Source organism: Agelaius phoeniceus, chromosome 2 (assembly GCF_051311805.1).
Source record: "Agelaius phoeniceus isolate bAgePho1 chromosome 2, bAgePho1.hap1, whole genome shotgun sequence".
Taxonomy (NCBI): domain Eukaryota; kingdom Metazoa; phylum Chordata; class Aves; order Passeriformes; family Icteridae; genus Agelaius; species Agelaius phoeniceus.
Window position 1 is genome coordinate 96538180 of NC_135266.1, and position 20709 is coordinate 96558888.

The 20709-nt window shown below is 41.8% G+C and overlaps 1 protein-coding gene, 1 long non-coding RNA gene and 1 other non-coding gene across 4 annotated transcripts in view; 2 read left to right on the plus strand and 1 right to left on the minus strand.

Moving 5' to 3' along the window:
• Nucleotides 1-100: 100 nt before the first annotated feature.
• TTF2 (transcription termination factor 2) lies at nucleotides 101-20089 on the plus strand. The gene is made up of 23 exons (XM_077174328.1): nucleotides 101-380; nucleotides 464-575; nucleotides 790-876; nucleotides 1946-2012; nucleotides 2451-3407; nucleotides 4255-4381; nucleotides 5234-5416; nucleotides 5635-5792; nucleotides 6688-6769; nucleotides 7071-7184; nucleotides 8124-8274; nucleotides 8950-9055; nucleotides 10045-10235; nucleotides 11119-11272; nucleotides 12083-12174; nucleotides 12890-12972; nucleotides 13434-13573; nucleotides 14362-14532; nucleotides 15105-15163; nucleotides 16037-16190; nucleotides 16298-16380; nucleotides 17361-17435; nucleotides 18295-20089. The coding sequence occupies exons 1-23, from the start codon at nucleotides 353-355 to the stop codon at nucleotides 18437-18439; spliced, it is 3519 nt and encodes a 1172-aa protein (XP_077030443.1). The 5' UTR covers nucleotides 101-352; the 3' UTR covers nucleotides 18440-20089.
• LOC143693392 (uncharacterized) overlaps nucleotides 6969-20709 on the minus strand; it is a 16099-nt gene continuing 2358 nt past the window's right edge. Inside the window, exons 2-3 of one of the 2 annotated variants that reach the window (XR_013181031.1) lie at nucleotides 12805-12908; nucleotides 6969-7132 (exon numbers count right to left, since the gene is read on the minus strand). This is a non-coding gene — a long non-coding RNA (uncharacterized LOC143693392). Of the gene's footprint in view, nucleotides 7133-12804; nucleotides 12909-18507 lie in introns of those variants that run through there. The other variant, XR_013181030.1, reaches the window with a different exon arrangement.
• On the plus strand, nucleotides 20583-20665 carry TRNAL-CAG (transfer RNA leucine (anticodon CAG)). The gene has a single exon. It is a non-coding gene; the product is annotated as a tRNA-Leu (tRNA).

Here is a 20709-nt window from a genome sequence, read left to right on the forward strand (position 1 = left end):
CAGCTGGCGGGATGATGCTGTCAGGCGCGGGAGCTAGAGCCGTTTCCCGGACAGGTAGGTGTCCCGGGTGGAGCACGGCTCCCTCCGCACCGCGCAGGCTTTGGGAGCGCGACCGCGCCGGGTGCGCCACCGGGGCGGGGCCCGAGGCCACCCCTGCAAGACCACGCCCCTTGTTGTGTGGCCGCGCCCCCTTAGCATCTCCCCTCCCGTCTGCTCCGGCCCTCGGGGGCGCGAGGAGAGCACAGCGCAGCGGAGATTGGCTGCCCCGCCCCTGCCCCGCGCTGATTGGTGGGAGCGCCGGCCCGGCGGGATTGGCCGGTTCGAAGAGCAGGCGCGGCCGTGCTGCCCGGCCATGGAGGTCGTGCTGTGCTCCGAGCACGGTGAGGGGCGGCCCGGGGGCTTCCATGAGGGGCGGTGTGTGGGGGGCTTGGTCTGACCAGTTCCGTTCTTCCCTGCTCCGCAGGGTCCCTCTGCTTCCTGAAAACGGGCGTCCGCGATGGCCCCAACAAAGGGAAGAGCTTCTACGTGTGCGGGACGCAAGGCCCCGCTGCCTGCGGCTTCGTCCTCCCAGCGCCGTAGGTGCAGGGCAGGGGCAGGGGCGGCAGGAGGGGGACGATGCGACAGGGGGCACACTTGGCTGTCCTGAGGGAAGTTCACTGCTGTGTCAGCAGTCGCAAACTTGTTTTCTTACGTAGCCTTTGTTTTGTCGCAAGTGATTGCTTTGCGGTGGCAGTTTCCTGGGCAGTTCGTCTTGGCTGTATTGTTCCGCTTCTCCTTTCCTCCCTTCAGGGTTCCTGCTTCTCACTGCTTGATCCATGAGGGGTGCGTGGTGGAGCTGCAAGTCCTGGTTCAGCAACCGGACAGAGATGAATACCAGTAAGTTCCTCAGATTTTTAAAAATCCGAATGTCTGCCTTCAAACGGGTAAAACCTGTGTTCCTTTTTACTTCTTTATCGTATGTTCAGTGCTTAAAATAATATGTTCTCAAACTGATTCTGACTAATGGCCGTTTAGTCATTTACGTCAGAAAATCTTGAATCCTGTGATTAAGTAGTTTTTCTGTAATGAGGATTTAACGTCCACCTAAGCTGTACCTACGTTCTGTGGGAAAGGAGGCCCATTATTTAGAGTATCTCATTTTTATGGTATCTTTGAAGACTTACTTTGTAGGATGCTGCCTCTTAAAAATAAAGATTGTTATTCTTAGGATCAGGAGGCTCTTAGCTCTCTTTATTATTTATGAACAAGTGAGAGTTGAACTACCAATCATTCAAAGTGAAAACAGGGGTTTATTGCACATGTTGAAACAAATCATGTTGGAGAACCAGAGAGAACTTGCAGTTTCCTTCTAGAATTGAAGAGAGTCTTTGAGCCCTGAGGCCTTCACTTACCCTGCTTCCAAATGTTTGCCACTTTTATTAGCAGTTACATCCAATAGTATAAACCTGGGTCATCAGATAATGTTTGTTTTTAACAGAATTGAACATGGCTCTTTGATTGGAATCATCCAAACTCAGCATCAAATTCCCCAATGTTAGTTCTGATAAAGTACTTGCAGCAATCTTGGTTGGCTGCTAATTTAAAAAAAGAGTTGTTATAAAGATGAGGTAGCCTGTGCAGTTTAACTAAAAGAAGAGTTGTTTCCTTGCACCTTGAAATCATAAGATGCTTCTAAGGCTTTAAACATAGACAGTATTTTTGCCTGAGCAGTTACTCTTATATTGCAAAAATTTAGAAAAACCTCAAACCCTAGGAATCTTTATTCAGAGAACACTACTCCTGTAAAAAGCTCTGATCACAGCCTTTTGTTATGCAAAGGTCTGAATATAAAGTACAGACTCGTAGAACTTGTCTGTGATGTTTTTGGTGCAAAGTACTTTTAAAATAATGCTTAGAGCTTCTTCATTGGCTTCTGGGATTGAAATCTTGTTTTAATCCTTGGTAGGTTGTTTTACCGATGCCTCAAGAGTAAGTTGAATGGAAAGAAATGGTGTGGAAGCTTCCCATGGCAGGTAAGAGTGTTTTGTTTGTATTATATCGCCTTACTCTGGCATGGCTTTTCATGCCGTATACCATAATCACCTCTGAAACTACTTAGTGGAAGATTTTATATTTTCCAGCCATCTCTAGATGAGATTTATCTTCTAAGTTGTGTGAAGTAATCAGTATTCTTCAGTCTTAGAAGAAGCTTGGATTTGATTTCTAGCTTTTTTTCTAGAGATTGTGCTATTGGGACTTGATCCCAAAAAACAATGGGAATTGCAAGAAAAAGTAGAAAACCAGCATTTATTTTGGATTTCTTATGAAATGTTATCCTGATTCTGTTAAAATGACAGGAAAGATGATCTTGGTAGAGGATGAAGTCTTGCTTGAGGTGATAAGGTTGTATGTGTTATTAACAGGCTTTAATAATTTGTACAGTAGCATTTACTGCCATGTACATATTGCAGGATCCAAAAGCTACCAAAGTGTCAAACCCCTTGAAATCCCAGCCCAGAACAGAATCTTTCTTCAATCCCACTAGTCAAAGAAATCCATTCAAAGTGCTAGATGAGAATCATGCACCATCATCCTGGAAACAAATGAAGCAAAGAAATGGAGAGGAAATTAAAGCAAAAGGAGATAAAGCAGAGAATGAGAGTGTGCTGGTATCACATAAAGAAAAGAAATTGACCTCTGATTCCTCCATAGAGACAGTACCTCTGGAAGAGCTCAAAAATAAAAAGAAATCATCCACAGGAAGTAAAAGTGACCCAGAACTTCAGGAGACTACAGTGTCTGAATCCAAACTTTGCCTTTCTGAGACCAGGAAAGGGAAAAATACACTTTCAGAGGAAGAGAAATATGGTGGCAGTGCCAGGGAATCCAAGAAGCCTTTGGATTGTGTGGACAAGGAGCCAGGCACAAGATCAAAACTCTTACCACTAAGTCTTGGAAAGCAAAGTACAAGTACCAAGCCTCCAGGAGAGGAGCAGCTTGGAGAAAAAAGCTTAAAAAGTTGTCGGGATAAACACACAAGAAAGAAAGATTGCAATGGTCAGAACAATGGTGAAATGACACCAATGTCTAAGGAAGATGTCCCTTCCCCAGCAGGAGCACAGTTGGCATCAGAGTGTGCTGCCCTGAGGGGAAGGGCAGAGGCACAGCTTCCCAATGCACAACTCGGGCCAGGGCTGCCACAGTCTCCTGGTGAAGCCTCTGCCAGTGATAGTGATAAAGAACAATTTGTTTGTTCCTCATCAGGTGAAAGTAAACCTGAGAAATCAGTTGAGATTCCTTCAGGAAAATCAGGAAAGAGTGTGCAGGGGACACCTTTGCCAGGAGCAGCAGCAACATATCACATGGAAGGATCCCAGGACCCTAAAGTGCTTCATAACCGTCTTCTACTCCAGCTGAAACAGAAAAAGGTCATTATTGCACCTATTATTTGGGGGTTTTATTGTTCTGTTTTCAAGGTGATTTCTGTTACTCATGACAGGCATCAGAATATGTATCCTCACAGCAGAAACTCAAAATGGGGCTTAGGAAGATGTGGCATGGAAGGCAATTCAGCCTTTGTACAGACTGGTTGTAATAAGCAGATACAGACCAATAACTTCAACGGTAGTACAATCTTCTGCCTTTGGGGATGCTCAGTTTTGACCCACCTGAGGTTGTGTCTTGCCTTTTACCCTGAAAATAATTTGCATAAAATGGAATAGTGCACAGCCAGTTTAACCTTTGTAAATAACATGGCTGTCTCTTGGCCTTGTGCAGTAGGAATGATTTAGCTATGAAAGCTTACAGTGGGATGAAATAAACTACTTGCCTGTTTGCTTTTTTTTTTTTTTTCCAAAAATTGCCAATCACTATGTTTTACAGTTTTCATTATGATCCCCCCCCCCTTTTTGTCTGGAGTTCAGAACAGAACTTTGAAATGAAGTCATAACTGTTGTTTGTGCAAGCATAGAGAGAAAGGTGCAAGTAGGTTAAATGTTTTGAATGTTTTGAGAGATGTTAAGATTGTCTGACTCACCTGACTGCCTGTTTCATAAAAAGGAGGAATCCCTGTGTCCTTCCATATTTTCTAATGAAACACTAATGGTTAGTTTTCTAAAGAACCCTAATGGTTAGTTTATTTTCTCCTAAAAGACTGTTTAATTGCACTGAATGGCACTGGAAAGCTTTTGGAGACTACAGAACAGTATCTAAAAGCAAATTAAAATGGGACAGGATTAGTTCTTTTTAGACTTTTGGTTTCTTTCTTTTTTGCAGAGTACGTTGGCTACAGTGAATGTTCAGATGCTGCCAGATAAAGGGGAACGCTTATTAAAGCAAGTGCAGGATTTGGAAGCTGCACTCAGTGCTTTTAACATTTCAACAGCAGATACTAGTGAAAAAGGTAGGGCTAATTTTTTTTTTCTCCAAAAGTTTACAAAGCAGTTCGTCTTAAAATAGTTGTTAATATGCAAGAAGCATAGCATATACTTATATATGGCCTGTGGTCTATAAAACCACCCTCAACAGGGTCTGTTGAGATTTACTGAAGAGGAAAATTGTTAATTGCAAAGTACATGTCTGGGAGCTGATGAACGGAGCAAGTCAAATGTTTCCGCTGTAATGTAGTGGCTTCCCAAGGGAATTTCCTCCCACCCTTAGGATCTAGGTTTCCAGCTTTGGCTACATGACTAAGACAGGTATCTCTATGAGAACATGCCAATGAAGTGTTCACTCCCTCTGTTGCATTATGAATCTGTGTAGTTCATGCATGTTTGTTATCACTGAATATTCCAGCTACCAGATTCAAAATGGGCAGCTTCCAGTGTGCCACTCCTGAGAGAGAAAAGCTCATGAGCTCTCTTGGCCCATTTGTTCTTGGATATATAGTTTTTGTTTCCAAAATATTGAGAAGAGACACGGCTTCAATATTAATAAGTTATCTGGGAACAGGGTGCAAAACTGACCTTGTTTGCACTACTCTGATCACAGCCGCAGAATTCACTGTGTTGCTGTAAACCACATACTGAGGCTACAGCTGGACACATTGCCTGTCACACCAGCAGGCCGAGAGCACACGTTCACAGTTGCAGTAGCTCAGGTGATGTGGTAATCTGCTATTAAACTGGTGTCACCACTTCATAGTATTTTGCAAGCAGACTGTTGGGCAAAATGAAGGCTCTTGTCTGGGCTGTAGAGCAAGGCTCTTGAGATTCACTGTCCAACCTTTTCCGCCTGTGATTCCTTTCTCCTTAAGGGCAGGATAGCACAAGCAGCAGCTGCTGTGAAGAGTCTTTATCTAACCCAGTTGGGAGGCCAGGTGGTACAAAGTCGATAGCACTTCTCCTGCTTCAGGATCCTACAGCAAATGCCTCTGCAGGCTCACAGAGTCACCTCTCAGCTGCTGCTACTTTGGGTTCCAGTGGCCAAAGTTTTGGAAGTAAGTATAGAAAGACTTTGCTATTACAGAGAACCCAGTTAAGTACGATTTCTGAAATAATCCTGCAATTTGTGGATACACGTGAGAGTACTAAGCCTGTTTTGTTGCTGCATACTGTCCCTCAGGCATCTGTAGTCACTGAAGTCAGTCTCTGGGGTGAAAGATCTGTTTGGGAAAGTTAGCTTTGTAGACACATCTCTGGTACTGTATCTTTGCAGTGAGTGTTGGTGTGCAGAATCTGTATGAAGAAAGAATGACAGAAGACCGAATCAGGGCTGTACACAGTGCCACATTTGAGGCTATTAATCATCTTCACAAATCTCTAGAATCCTGTCCAACAGAGGAGACAGCAGCTGAAGATCCCTCTGGACTGAAGGTGGGTTGGCAAGGACAGAAGCTGTCATGCTGATGAATGAATCACAACATCTGAGTGGTACTCTAGAGCATTCCTTCCTTCCCACTTTGACATACTTTGCATCCTGCTGGAAGGAGATACTCTATTTAGTTCCATCCATGTTGTTTGTATGTGACTGGCAGAACAGAGGTGTGAGGAACAAGCTGAGAACTTCATTTTTCATTCTTCCTGTTGAGCTGCAAGAAATAATCTTTCAAAAAAGGTTTGCAGGTGATTATGTTCATGGAATGCGATGGACTCCAGAGTAGTTCTGATCTGTTTGAGGTTATATACAAGGTATTGGAACAAAGGCATGTGCCTCTACAGGATGGTGTATAGATGCATATATGTTGTGTCACTTGTCACTTGTCTTAGGACCTTTTCAGTGGTGGGGAAGGCCACTGAAGGTAGTATGTAGTCCCTCTTCCTGTTTTAAGAGTCTGTAGGGGGTCTTAGACTCGGTGAGAAAAGGGGAAGTGTTCTCAATCCCTTTCCTTGACAGTGGTAGCTGTTGTAAGCAAGGCAATCTGGGGTGGATTTTCCCGCTCAACAAGCCATCATTATCTGCTCTCTGAGAGCACTCTGAGGCATTAGGCTGGTTAGCTCAGGAAATATTAGGAAGACTCACATATGGCACTGCTTACCTCCTGTCTGCAGAAGTTGCTTACCTTGAGTATCCCAGCCCCTGTGGAAAAGGATCAGGTAGGTAAACTCCTTTTAGTAGGATTGTAGTAAAATCCTACTTTACTGATATGAAACTTTACTGATATGAAACACCTCTTAAAACAGTTGAACATGGCAATTGGTACAGGAAGCAGAAGTGTCTAAATTTTGCCAGGTATTTCCTTCAAATCCTCTGTCTCACTCACCCCCTCAGGTCCCACTGCTGCAGCACCAGAAACAGGCGCTCTCATGGCTCCTCTGGAGAGAGAGTCAGAGGCCGTGTGGAGGAATTCTGGGTGAGCAACAGAATGGCAAAGTGGATTTTGTGGGGCAGATCTATGGCAGCAAAGTTGTGCATGTAACTTACTTGGAGGCCAATAACTGGTTATTTTGTAGACATGTCAAAAGGTCTCGTTTTCTGTGCCCCATTACCAAGTACAGTTATTAACCAATTGATAAATCATACCCTGACATTTTCATCTGTGTATTTTTGATTTTCTGGGTTCCCCAGGACACTTTCTGTTGTAGTATTTCACTCAGTGTAGATCCAAGGGGGCTCATTTCTGCAGGTGATAACTTGCGTGCATCTTTTTGCAGCGGATGACATGGGCTTAGGGAAGACTCTAACCATGATTGCTCTCATTCTGGCCCAGAAGCAGCTGAAGACAGAGAAAAGAAAGGAGACATTAGAAATATGGCTATCCAAAAATGGTACAGAATTTTTTCCATTCTACAGCACATGCATTATGATGAAGTGCCATCTGAAGTGCCTAAAGCATTATAGGTTAAGGGGTTGTAGAGCAACACACTGTATCTGTGCTCATATTCCTTCTGCAGGAAGCTTTCATTTGGCTAAATTGTACTGTGCCTCCTTACATGGCCTTTCTCTGATCAGGGTCATTTTTGTCTCCCATTGGATGCGTAGGATTTTCCAACTCATTACTTTATATTGTTTGGAGATCTTTTTTTTTTTTAAGGATTTCCTGAAGTAGTTAAAGCCAGCATATCACAGAATCACAAGTTTGGAAGAGACCTTCAAGGTCATCGTGTCCAACCTATTCCCTGACACCTCAACTAAATCATGGCACCGAGTCCCACATCCACTCTTTTTTTAAACACGTCCAGGCATGGTGACTCCACCCCCTCCCTGGACAGACCATTCCAGTACTTTATCACTCTTTGCGTGAAAAACTTATTTCTAATATCTAACCTGCATTTCCCTTGATGCAGCTTGAGACTGTGACCTCTTGTTCTGTACATTGCTGCTTGGAGAAAGAGACCAACCCCCACTTGACTACAACTACCTTTCAGGAAGTTGTAGAGAGTGATATGCTGGGTTTGCAAAAGATTTCACAGTTTTTTAAACATATGCGTAGTTTTCATAGGGACTTCAAATAGTTACTACTCCCCTCTCTGTAACTGATCTTTTTTCTTTCCAACTCTCCCCCAAAGATCATTTTTATCTTGTCCACAGACACTGGGGATGTTAGTGCTTTTTTAAAGAGTATTGCTTCTGTGTCCACAGTTTGCACTGTCTGTATCCTCATGGAATTGGTTGGACACTCTTCTCAATTGCAAATTCCAAAGATTCTGTCTTTGTTCTAGTCTAATGTGAAGACATTGAAACTTGTCTGCAATATTTTCTTTTAGACTTCACTATTATCCCTTCCCATGGCACTTTAGTTATTTGTCCTGCATCCTTGATCCATCACTGGAAGAAAGAGATTGAGAGACGTGTGGTCTTTGGCAAACTGAGGGTCTGTCTGTACCACGGGGCAAATCGAGATAAGCATGCAGAGGTGTAAGTGCTAAACCATAAATATGACTGAGAAAAACAAAATACGATAGCAAGAGACACCATTTATCAAAATTGAAATGAAAGTGGATGTAGAATGATGGGAGAATGTGAAGTATTAAAATGTGGAAGGGCCAGAAAGTCAGACTGATGTTTGCTATCAAGGTGTATTTAGTAAAACATTTATGGCCTGTGCCCATGCTCAGTGGTTCTGGTGGAGGCTGTTGTTGCTTTTGATAGCAAAATAAAGGTGTATATTCTCCAAAAGAGAATATAAAGATTGTCAATGGCAGTTTCTTCCATGCTTGTGCTTGGTAGTTGTATTTTTTAATGTATATAATTCAGTGTGTTTTCTAGACCTCTTCAGGCCATGCTGAGCAGTATTCCTGGGTGCCTGGCTCTAAGTACGGCTCATGCCATGTGGTGTGCATTCTGATCAATGGGCTTTTCCTGTAATCTTGAGCTTGATGTGTCTACTTCCAGTATCCTTAAAATGGGGACAATGTGTTTTTCCTGTTTAACTGCAAAGAAGCTCAGTTTTCTGTAAAAGAGTTTCAGCTTGTGTAGGACTGTGTTGTTCTTAAATGCATACTTCTGTTCTTAAATGCATGCATGTAGTCTCTCTTGCAAAAAAAATTCTTATTGGTTCTTGTTCCTGATTACTACTTTCTTTTAATTCAGGCTTTCTGGATATGATGTTGTTGTCACAACCTACAGCCTTCTCTCCAAGGAGATTCCCACAACCAAAGAGGAGGGGGAAGTCCCTGCTCAGGACCATGATGTGGAGGTGAGAAGCCATAATGTCAATAGGGAATTGCCTTAAAGTTTTGTTCTCAGGTGTTACAAACCATTGTTGTTTGAAGTAGCACCTTATATGTGCTACAGTGAGCAGCAACTTGATTTTTTTTTTTTTTCCATAAACCCCTGTTAATTATTTTTGTAAAAGCAAAGTGATGAGAGGAAGTGCTGTGAAGTGGAGCAAGAACAGATATATTCACAATATATATGTTCTGTAGAATTATAGAATATGTTACATTGAATTCAGACAGTTGAAATGTCTTGAAAAGTAATTTCAAGAATGCAATGATGAATCTCATTCTCCTTTTGAGGTGAAGGAGTAGTAGAATCTTCTGTTTGTTGCTTGAAGCGCTAATGCCACCCCAAACTACCAGAAACCTCAGGCTCTGGGTCAGTCTGAACTGAGACTGAGGCAGCTTCCATGCTGCCTTGAAGAAACAGCAGTGTGCTGGCTGGACTATGAAAATAACAATGTGATTGCTGAGTGCTGACTGAAATGACTACACAGTGTAGAGGAAGTCTCTTGCTGTCTCCTACCTCTCTGCCCAGCTCTAGATGTAGCTCTTGAAGAAAACAGGACTTGGAATTTTCTGAAATTTCTAGGTGGCATCTATAAAATTTTGAGAGATCAGAATAATTATATGTGGTCCTTCATCTCAGCATAGCAAAACTTTACTGATAGGAAACACCTCTTGAAACAACAACATTATAAGATAAAATGTTAGAAGCAAGAAAACGAACAAAATACTAGAAATTGTTATTGAGATCAGGCAAATAAGTTAGTTTTTGGCTTATAAACTTTAAACGTGGAAGCTTTAAAGAGATGATTTTTGGAGACTATTTCTTACATGACAGTAAGAACACAAACTGCTGCTGACTAACATCACAAAAATACTTTGTGCTGGAAAAATGTGTTTGCTTGTGCCTCCTTAGAGAACCTAGGTTTTGATTCAGATTATAGTATGCTTTTTCTTTCAGAGTGGATCATCTCCCTGTTCCCCTTTGCTCAGGGTAGCTTGGGCTCGAATTATATTGGATGAAGCTCACAATATTAAAAACCCACGGGTTCAAACCTCTATAGCTGTGTGCAAATTGAGAGCCAGTGCCAGATGGGCTGTCACTGGGACGCCAATACAGAACAACTTGCTGGACATGTACTCTCTGCTGAGGTGAGCTGGCTGCACGTGACACATGGGCAGGGATCCAGTTTTAGTAATTCTTCTCTGATGAAGTGCTGAAGTTGTTTCTAAGTTTGAGATGTCTTTAAGATATGTGGAGTAGTAGGATTAGTTATATTAATGGTTAGCACCATTAGGTAGTAGGATTAGTTATATTAATGGATTGCAAAGGCTGTGGTGAGACATTGCAAAAGTCTGACCATGTGTTGCATGTAGCTTTTCTGCCTCCATGGAGAACAAAGGGGAAATTACCTTGGATCTCCTTTGTCTTCAGGATGAGTATGCACAAAACCAATTTTAATGAACAGAGGTTTTTTGAGTTAATCCCTGTTGTTACCAGGGCATCCTGGGAGGACCTTCTTGGAGTGTTGTGCTACGAGGGCATTGAAGGAAAGAGTGAAAACTTTGGATTCTCTGAACAATGATAAACAGGTGCTCCTCATTGCTGAGGGAGGAAAAGTTACAAATGGTGTTGTAGAACCAGAGAGAACTTGCGTTTGAGATTAATTTTGGATAATTGAAATTAACTGTCAAGTAAGAAGTTTGCTATTTTGAAATAACCAATGAATATGCTTTTTGGCAAGTGCATCTGGATGTCCTTTGTTTGCTGGTTGTGCTTGAAACATAATGGGCTAAGAGGCAGTGATGGGTACAGAATCAGAAAGAGGTACTTACAGTATTAGTGATGGTAGGACATCTAAGCAAACAAGTTATCACCACCATTACACTGGAAATTAATTACTGCTCCTTGGTCATGCAGTTACAGCATTTGGAAATGGTTTGTTTTGGTACAAGAAGTTTGGTTCTGGTCACTCCAGAGTAAGTGAAGAACTCTTCTTCCCTTGGTATGAAGTCTCTTTCCTTCCTGTCACAGGTTTCTACGTTGCTCTCCTTTTGATGAATACAAAGTTTGGAAGTACCAGGTAGATAACAACACAAGGAAGGGAGGGGAGAGGCTAAGCCTCTTAACCAGGAGCCTCTTACTGCAGAGAACTAAGGACCAGCTGGATTCAGCTGGCAAGCCCCTGGTAAGAGCTTTACCCTCCAAAACTGTACCATCATTCCATTGTTTTCCTTGCAGCAGACAGTTAGTTATTTACATGCATAAATTTGTTAATGGGTGGGGTTTCCCATCTGCTGCAGCCTCTTGAGCAAGAGAAGCAAATGTCTGTGGGATGATTTGGTTGCTTACCCGGAAAGCAGAATTAAAGAAAATAATGAAACCTTTCAGTTATAAATCACATATTATTTATATCAGACCAAAATAAATCACATATTATTTATATCAGACCAAAATATGCCAAGTAATTGCATATAGATGGCCACTTAGTGGAAAGTTAGTCTAGATCACTGGACTAGCCTAGGTCGGAGAATCCAAGCTGCCACATGTCAAATGGACCTGGTGTGTGCTGGAGCATTGGCTTTCTGCATTGCTTTTTACAAACAGTCCATTGAATGGAATAGTAGTCATAGGTGTTTCTTAAGCCTTTAAAAGGTATAGTTTTAGTCTACTGTCTGATTTTGAAAGGGGAAATAAGGTACTTTAACAACACAAAAATTTATCCCTTTGTGGTAGTTGTTGAGCAGTCCATACATAGTATGAACTTGTTATTGGATGAGCTGGAATAAAGATTTTATTGTGAGTGTTAACCAGGCTCCTTCAAGTTCTGTGAGTGTCTGTTTTGTCATAACTGCGTTAATACATTTGGCTTTAGTGAACTAACAGCTATCTTCTGAGATTTAGTGTGTTTGTTGTGTTAAATCTTGGATTGCTGCTGTTTGTGATGCTCTCTAAGACTTGCACTACGTACATCTGATCCTGTGAATTTTCACTTCAGGTATCTCTGCCCCAGCGTAGGACGCAGTTGCATCAGTTAAAACTTACAGCAGAGGAGCAATCTGTGTACAATGTGCTCTTTGCAAGATCCAGGTATGAATGTGGGTAGAGATATGGTATTTTGTGGGTTTGTTTCTTATTGATATGGAAATCAGAGGAGACATTCACTTAGATGAGGAGGGCTTTTGGATAAATTCCTGTTAATTTTTTTTTCTGATTTATCTGTCTAGTGTGTTTGAAAATACACTGCTTGTTCAGGTAGCAGGCAAAACTGATTAATTTCTTTTCTCCCATATATTCATGCCTTATATGAGCTCTGTATTCTAGCCTTACACTTAATCTCACTGATTTCAAGACTCCAAAGACTTGGAATTGCAACAAGTAGTTCTTAAATGATGATGTGTGAGCACCTGTAAATGAGAGAATTATAATCTTTGCTCTGTGATTCTTGTACAGTTAGGAATTATGCTGGCCTCTCCAGATAGCAGTAATGCAAGCCAGCATCACTTTGTGTTCTCCTAGGCTCTTTCAGCAGTCTCACTGTAAAGACTTTCCCTTCCTTTTAAATATGGATTTAAAAGTGTTCTCATACTCAAAAGGCAACTTGCTTTCTCTTGTGAATTACAAAATGCATCTTTGGTTTTGATCATACTCAGGTTAAACAAGACTGGGTTTGTTTGGTGATCATTTTTGTGACTGAATGATTAATAAAACCTTCCTTACCTTAATGCATCATCAGCTTGCTAAGCTCAGGTCCTTCCTGCCTTTTTTCTTGCTGTGAATCCCAGTGTCTTTGTCTTTTTTACAGGTCAACACTACAGTCATACCTAAAGAGACAAGAGCAGAAAAATGAAGACAGAGAGTATGATGGTGGTAATCCGTTTGAGAAAGGTTTGAGCATGCCCTCGCCTAAAAACATTTTCAGAAGTGGCTCTTAAGTGCACAGCTCAGAAGGGGGAACAGACCTGGGGTCAGGACTTGGAAATTCTTCAGAAAATGCTCCCCTCGTGTTCCAAAGACTTATACCTTAGAATACTAAGTGTGTTCTCGTCGTTGTGGCTCTGGGAAAATCTCTTAACCCTTCTGGGCCTAAAATTGCTTTTGAAATAAAGGTCTAGTTGCTCAGATAACATATGTCAGCATTAATGTATGGTATATCGTACTCTGACTTGTGTTATCTTTTTTTCCTTTTTTAACTTAAATTGGGGGTTGATGAGTTCCTGTGTTAAATCAGGTATTTGCTTGCCTGTTCATTCTTGACTCCTCTTTGTGAACCTCTTCCTGGAGGTGGATGGGCAGTGCTCAGAAATGCTTCCAAGAGCTCTTGATGTTTTGTCTTCCTTCCTTGGCAGTTGCACAAGAGTTTGGAGTCAGTCAAAAGGAATTTCTAGCAGGCTCACAAAGTGCCTCCCAGGTCTCAAGTACTGTCCATGTCTTGTCCATGCTCTTGAGGCTCCGTCAGTGCTGCTGCCATCTCTCCTTACTGAAAGTGGTAATTGCATTGTAGTGGTGTGGGGGTTTTGTGGGGGTTTTTTCAAGTGTTTATGCAAGTTAACAGACTTGGTAACACCTTTGTTTCTCTTAGCTATGAGAGTATGAATAGAGTCAATTTTAGAACTCTCTGTTTTGAAGCCCAAGATGTTTTAGATGGGCTTACCTTCTACTGAAGAGTTCATCAGCATAACTTATACGGGCAGCTGTGTCTTTGGAAATACCTTTATTTGGACAAAAAGGGAACTAGAATTTTAATGGTAAAAAAGTCTTAATCTTAACATAGTTTCTTGAAAAGTGCACAAGTGTAGCCTGTTTCAAGGGCTTTTGTATTGGAGAGCTCTGTCAGTGCTTTGAGGTTGCCTTGCATGAAGCAGACTAATCTTTCAGGAGTTCTCTGCTCTGAACTATATATATATATATATATATATATATATATATATAGCAGCTGTAGAGAGAGTTCAGCTGTTAGGGGAACATGCAGGAATTTATGTGCTAACATCTGTAATCCTGCAGTTGTTAAATGCTGAGGCACGGGGGGAGTCCAAGGAGACTGGACCACAGGAAATGGCTAAGCTCACATGCTTTCCATACACTGCGCCTTTTGGGGCAGAATAAAGGTCCAAAGGAACGGTTTGATCCAGTAGTGTTTCTTAATTGTTCTGTCTTCATATTGCATAGCAGCCTTCAAACCCAGTGTCCTCAACAGATACTGTGCTGACTGGATCAGTACTAAATTTGATCTCAGATTTGACTGTGATCTCTTATTATTTTCCTTTCTTCCCACAGGCTCTGGATCAAGTTAACTTGAAAAGTGAAGGCCTTGCACTCTCCATTGAGGAACAGCTTGGTGCTTTGACACTGTCTGAGCTGCAGACTCCTGATTCCAAGTCAACAGTCTACCTCAATGGCACAGCTTTTGAAACAGATATCTTTGACATCACCAGGGAGAGCACCAAGGTATTCTGGTTGTGGCATTCTTACCTTCCTTGAGAAGCTTGGATTTCAGCACTTTGCCTCTTAAATGGTAATTGCAGATCAGGCTAAGTTGCCAATTGAGATGAAATCAGATGAATAGGTTGATAGCCTGCTGAGCCCCTTCTGGGAACTCCAACTTCTCACACGTTGAGCAGTACTTTTAGTAAAGCTGTGACAATGTGACTGCTGAAAAACTGTAAGTGAAAATCTTAACCACTGGATTCCCAGAAGCTCAGAAGAGCTTGTATGTGAGATCATGGTGCTTGTGATGAGCAAGAAAAAAGAGGTGGCAGCAAGAGGAGAGGTTGCAATAACTTCCCATAGGAAGGCTGGAATCCGTAAGACAGGCTTGTATGATTTGATTTCCTGGCCCTGTTTTCTGTGGGGAGTGTTCTTACCAATGACTATTAAAATCTCTTCAAACTCTAAACACAGAAGAAATTTCAGTCGAAAAGCTATTTTGATCACTTTCTACTTTTAATAAGGAATATCCAAGCATGAGCTGGATTATGAGAACAAGCAGACTAATGTTTTGGATATTTTTTTTCCTGTAGATAGCTCAACTCTTGGCCGAATTGAAAACCATTCAGAGTCACCCAGAGCCTCATAAAAGGTTAGCAACCATGTCCTTTTCTTTAGTCATAGTGATTGAGAGAAGCACATTGTTTCTTGAGAACAGCAGAAATAGCTTAAAATAATTGAATACAAAACTCATGGTATGATAAAATGGTGTCGGTACTGCAGTAGTTGAACATAAGTCTTGAGGAAAAAAAGAAGTCTAAGACAAAAGAGGGGAATTTAAGATACAGATAAGTGTCAACATAAGGGAATGTGCGAGAAGTCTCAGGCCTTGAGGCCCAGGAAGCCTATTATCCAGAAGTAGGATTGGGAATAATTTTGTTGTGATGAGAAGTATTTGCCCACCCTACAACCAAAAGTGGAGGACTAAAGTAGAGATTAAAACTGAACCTGGTAGAGATAAAGGAATGCATTGATCAGAGGACCTATAGAAAGCTTTTTTCCAGTCTTTTCCAAAAAGTATTCCCTTCATAAGAATGGGAGCACCAACATTGCTTTTGTTCCCTTTCAAGAAACTATTAAACAAGTTACTGCCTCACAAACTGTTTAGTCCAACAAACTGGAGAGTGAGAGGCTATAGTGAATCTAAATTTGGTGTTGGTATTGATTTTTGTGATTTTCAGAAAAAGCTATGTTGTGACTCAGGTTTGTGGTTGGGAGGTGAAAATGTAAATTCCAAAAATAGAGGTGAAAGTTATAGACTTAATTTATATGAAGTTTATTGGTTATTAGTCTTTCACAGTAAGTTCTACCACTACACCTCTATTTCTGAATTGGGAAGGGGCTTGGCTCCAGTTTGCAGTGGGGAAGAGTGCCTGAATTGTTGTGTCCCCTTGGGTGAGGCACTGCAATGACCAAACTGTTTCAGTACCGAGTGCTGGTTGTGAACTCCCTATTCTCTCTCCAGCGTGGTTGTCTCTCAGTGGACAAGCATGCTCAAAGTTGTAGCTGTGCACCTGCAACGCCTGGGGCTGAAGTATGCCACAGTGGATGGCTCTGTCAATCCCAAACAGAGGATGGATGTGGTGGAAGAGTTCAATAACAATCCCAAAGGGCCTCAGGTATGCGTTCAGGGCAGGGAAGTATTCCCTAGCCCTGCTGTGAGCAGTTGTGATGTCTGACTCAGTGGTTGTAAACAGGTTCCTTAACTCTCTTTTGGCCTTTGAAGGTAATGTTGGTCTCATTGCTGGCTGGAGGCATTGGACTGAACTTGACTGGAGGAAACCATCTCTTTCTCCTTGACATGCACTGGTAAAGAGAAATACAAATTCCATCTTGGAGAGGATATGTAGGGCGTGCTGCTTGCTTTGTCGCTGGATGTAATATTTGATGCAACTGGGTTAGGCGGGAGGTGTTTAGCTTATATTTGGGGTTAGTGGTTAGTTGGGGGAAAGTGTTTTTACTGTGGCCTTCATCCGAGATACTGATTTGTCAATCCAGTGCTCACTGCCCTGAAATACAGTACTCTAGGGGCAAGAAAAAATACAGGAATATAACAGCAATCCAGGTATGCAGCTCTGTATCACAAAATGCTGCGGGGACTTGGCAGTCCCTGGCTTAATTTCTTACAGTAATAGAAGTGGTGCAGTAATGCCTACAGGCAGTTTGGCTTGAAATAAGTCAATGGTGTCGAGCATAGTCTGTAACTGGGCACAGCTAGAGTACCTTTGGGTTTTACATATGAGAAGAGTGTGTGCAAGCCCCTGATATTTGTGCTGTCTCATCAAAGTCACAGTCGTGGGTTTTTTAAACTAAATGTTACTCATGAGAACTTAAAAAGCAAACGAAATGTTTCTCATACAAAACCAACTGCTAAGTAGTAGCATTAAGGAGATGCTTCTACAATATGGAGGTTACACCAACAAGTATTCCCTGTAACTTTATCAGATGGACCCACCTCTTATGTAAATATTCCTGAGTGATGGCCTTTTTCACTGGGGTTTGCCTTTTTGCTTCACTCTCTTTCCTTACCACCTACTCAGCTTTCTCTGAGTAGCAACTGTTGGCCAGGCTTGGGGCTACATGGACCAGTGGTCTCAGTCATGCAGTTGGCTTTCCCAGGGCAAGGGGAAGTACAGTCAGGGTGAAGGCTGGCCATCAAGCTGGTAAACCTGAGGTAGCCTGGGAGCAGTTTTAGTTCTACAGAGGAAGAAAACAGGATTCCCTGGAGGCAGGAAAATGAGTAAACTGTTTTTTTTGGTTTTTTTTGGTTTTTTTTAATTACCTTTTAGGAATCCTGCTCTGGAGGACCAGGCATGTGACCGCATTTACCGAGTGGGACAGAAGAAGGATGTTGTGATACACAGGTCAGCATTTTACTTTGCAGAAGGAGGAGCTGCTGCTTATATACTGTCTGGCTTTAGTCAGTGAGATGAGACCTTGTTTTCTCTACTTATAGCTAGACACAAGGTCTGACAGTGGCATTGAGATTTGGGCAGTGAGATAAACATGTTTTCATGTGTTCTGTGTGGCACTTCATGCATGTGGCACAGGACAGCATGTTGCTGTCCTGACAGCTAGCAGGGTTTCTTGTTTTTCAGCCTGTGGATTATTGGGGGTGTCCTCTTCATTCCTGAGAACAGTTTGGGCACCAAAAGATTTCTCTTAATTGAGTGGAGATTTTTTCACTGTGATCCCTAAGCCGGAATCTTTCTAGTATCACTAATAAAAAACACATAAAGCATTTCTAATAAGTGGCAAAGTTGACTTTTATAAAAAGCATCTGTAACTACGTACTGAAAGATTAAATTAGTTGTTGTAAATGCACAGCACATTCAAAGACTTGAATCTAAAATGTTCTTTTGGGTACAATGTTTTTTGTATAATAGGTGCCATCAGTTATCATGCAATAATTACAGGATTTTGTCACACAATTGCTGTTACTTCAGATGACCAAAGTTGAGACCTGAAGTGCATCAGACTTATATTTGAAATGCTATTGTGGTTGGATATGAGGATAGCTGTTTTCTGTTCAAAGGTTGTCTCAGTTTGAGACAAAATAGGAGGAAAATATTTTGTCAGTCACATAATTGGCTAATTATTAATTTCTAAGTAAGATTAATCTTTTGAAATGTACTGGGGAAGTGTTTGAATAACACTGATGGTTTTTTTGTAGCACTTGAGATGGTGTGGATTTGTTTTGTCCTTTTTTAATTTTTTTTTTAGATTTGTCTGTGAAGGAACGGTAGAAGAAAAGATCCTACAACTCCAGAAGAGGAAGAAAGGTCTTGCCCAGCAGGTTCTGTCAGGCAAAGGAGAAACCTTCACTAAGCTCACTCTGGCTGACCTTAAAATTCTCTTTGGCATCTAATTATCATTTGCACTACCCAACAGAAAGTAATTTATACCTGTGAATAACTGCAGATTTCATCATAAGGCTTCTGTTCCGAGGTGGTCGTTTATTTTGAACAAACAACTACATTTTTGTAACTGTTCTGGAAAGTTATCAACTTTTAGTAGCTAGTTTTACTATTGATCATTTATACAAAAGTTAATAAAGTTTTAAGGTATTGTTTTGAAACAAATGGTTCTTGGTTTTCTCTGAATGCCTTCTACTTAGAATACTTTTCAGGACAGGAGATGCACAGGCCTAAGTGAAACAAGAACAAGGGAAACAAATGTGAGGTCGGGAAGTTCAGAGGTTGTGTGGGCATGAAGAAAGAGAAAAAAATTGAGCATGATTCTGTAAGACTATATACATTTTAGAGTTTTAAGTAACAAAATTAAGGAAGGACTTAGAAGAATACTATCGCTGTTAAGCTCGTTAAAGAAAGGCATGGGATACACTTTTAATGGAGCAAAAGAAGGTGTCAGTTTATTCCCGTGTCTCTTTATATAGAGTTTTAAAGAACACCTTTGTCTATCCCTGATTGGGCAGTAACAAGTTGTTACCCCGTATTGATTGGTCACTCAGTCCCCTGGTGTGTACATGCAGAAAGAGTTGTTTGTGACATAGTTTCATTTTTCTACCTAAGGGTTGCAAAAACAGTTCGTACGGGTGGCTAGTGTTTTTCACAATCCTAGAGATTTTTCTCAGGAAAAAAAGCAGGAAAGTAGGTTGTTTTCCACTGCTGCAGGACTCTGTTCTCACAAAGACCTGTCAGCTTTCTCACAGCTTCTGTTGGCTCAAGTCAGGGTTCAGTGTGTAAGGCCTTTGGCCTGCTGTTCCACCAATACAAATACTTCACTTTCTCCTTTGTTCTTGAGGAGGACGTTTTCTACCCTGCTGAAAATATTTACTGAAGCAGGGACCTAGATTTCTTTTATGTTTCTATGAAACAGAACCTGAGTTTCTAATTGTTGTGGGGATTTTTTTGTGACTATTAGTTTTGAGGACATTCTGAAGTTGAAGGCCTAGCACCTACCTTTAGCTGCCATCTCATGAACTGGCAAATTTCTGCTGCAAAGTGTAATGAGTTAATGTCTTAGTTTGTTCATCAAGTTGCTAAAAAGACTATAAGAGGGGGAAAAGCCAATAACAGAAAAAAACCTGCAAGGATAGATGTAACCAGCTAATATGTTGCAAGATGAATATAACGGGCTAATATATTGCAAAATAACTGTCATAAGGCTTAAACTGCAAACTGTCAGAAGCTAATATTTTGAAAGACTAACTTAGCAAATGTGTAACTATATGTAGCTATGTGCCTATATATGGTAAAGGCTATTGTAAGACCTTGAGGAAGAGGACAGGAGCCTTCGTCCAGACGACCACCAGAAGGCAGAATAAGACCCCCTAGCAACTATCGGCACAGATGCAGAGAACACCGGAAGGCCACCCAACAACAACAGATAAAAAGGAGGACTGAACTGCTAATGGGCCGATGGTGGAGTGGTGGCTCCCTGGCTACACTCAGCACTCCCGGGTGGGTGCAAGCCTTTTGTTGGCTGCACCCAGCGCTGTAATTTGCCTATTATCACTTGCTCTAGCAATTAATAAATTACATTTTATTTGGATTCACTTGTCGGTGGTTGGTTCATCACTGCAACTTATAACACAAAGTGATGTGAATGTGTGGTTTTGGTATTCAAAGTAAAATTATTTTAAAGTACTAATAAATAAGTGACTTCGGTTTGCACAGTTATCTACAGATCGGAGCAAAACTGTTTTTCTAATGTTAATCCAGGTCTCTGGACTGCTCTAATCTAAGCAGGTCGTTGTAACCCAAAAATCCTTGGTCTCTTGTTGAGGGCTGAGAGCTCCCTTCACCTGTGGTCACTGAGGTGGTGACAGAACTGTGGTTCCTGCTGCTGAGTGGTGTTTCAGGGTGGTCTGTCGGGAGCGCTTATACAATGCCTGGAGGCTGCAAGGGGCAGCCGGGCTGCTCTGCCACCCTGACATGGCTCTGCCGCTGCCCCGTCTGTTCAGGTGCCATAAACGACGCCCACTTATTTTGTATGTAGTCGGGGGAGCAGCACAACTGAAGTCGGATGGCCGCAAGAGCAACGTAGTGGTCAGGATGGCCGAGCGGTCTAAGGCGCTGCGTTCAGGTCGCAGTCTCCCCTGGAGGCGTGGGTTCGAATCCCACTCCTGACATTTCCTTTTCTGTTTGTGCCTCGTGAGGTGCTGTTTTGATGCGT

Excerpts from the sequence above, each read along its gene's own strand:
- TTF2 (XM_077174328.1), top strand. The coding sequence starts at position 353 with ATGGAGGTCGTGCTGTGCTCCGAGCACG. Across the intron at positions 4,382-5,233 it reads AGCAGATACTAGTGAAAAAG|GGCAGGATAGCACAAGCAGC; the intron begins GTAGGGCTAATT and ends TTTCTCCTTAAG. Across the intron at positions 6,770-7,070 it reads GCCGTGTGGAGGAATTCTGG|CGGATGACATGGGCTTAGGG; the intron begins GTGAGCAACAGA and ends ATCTTTTTGCAG.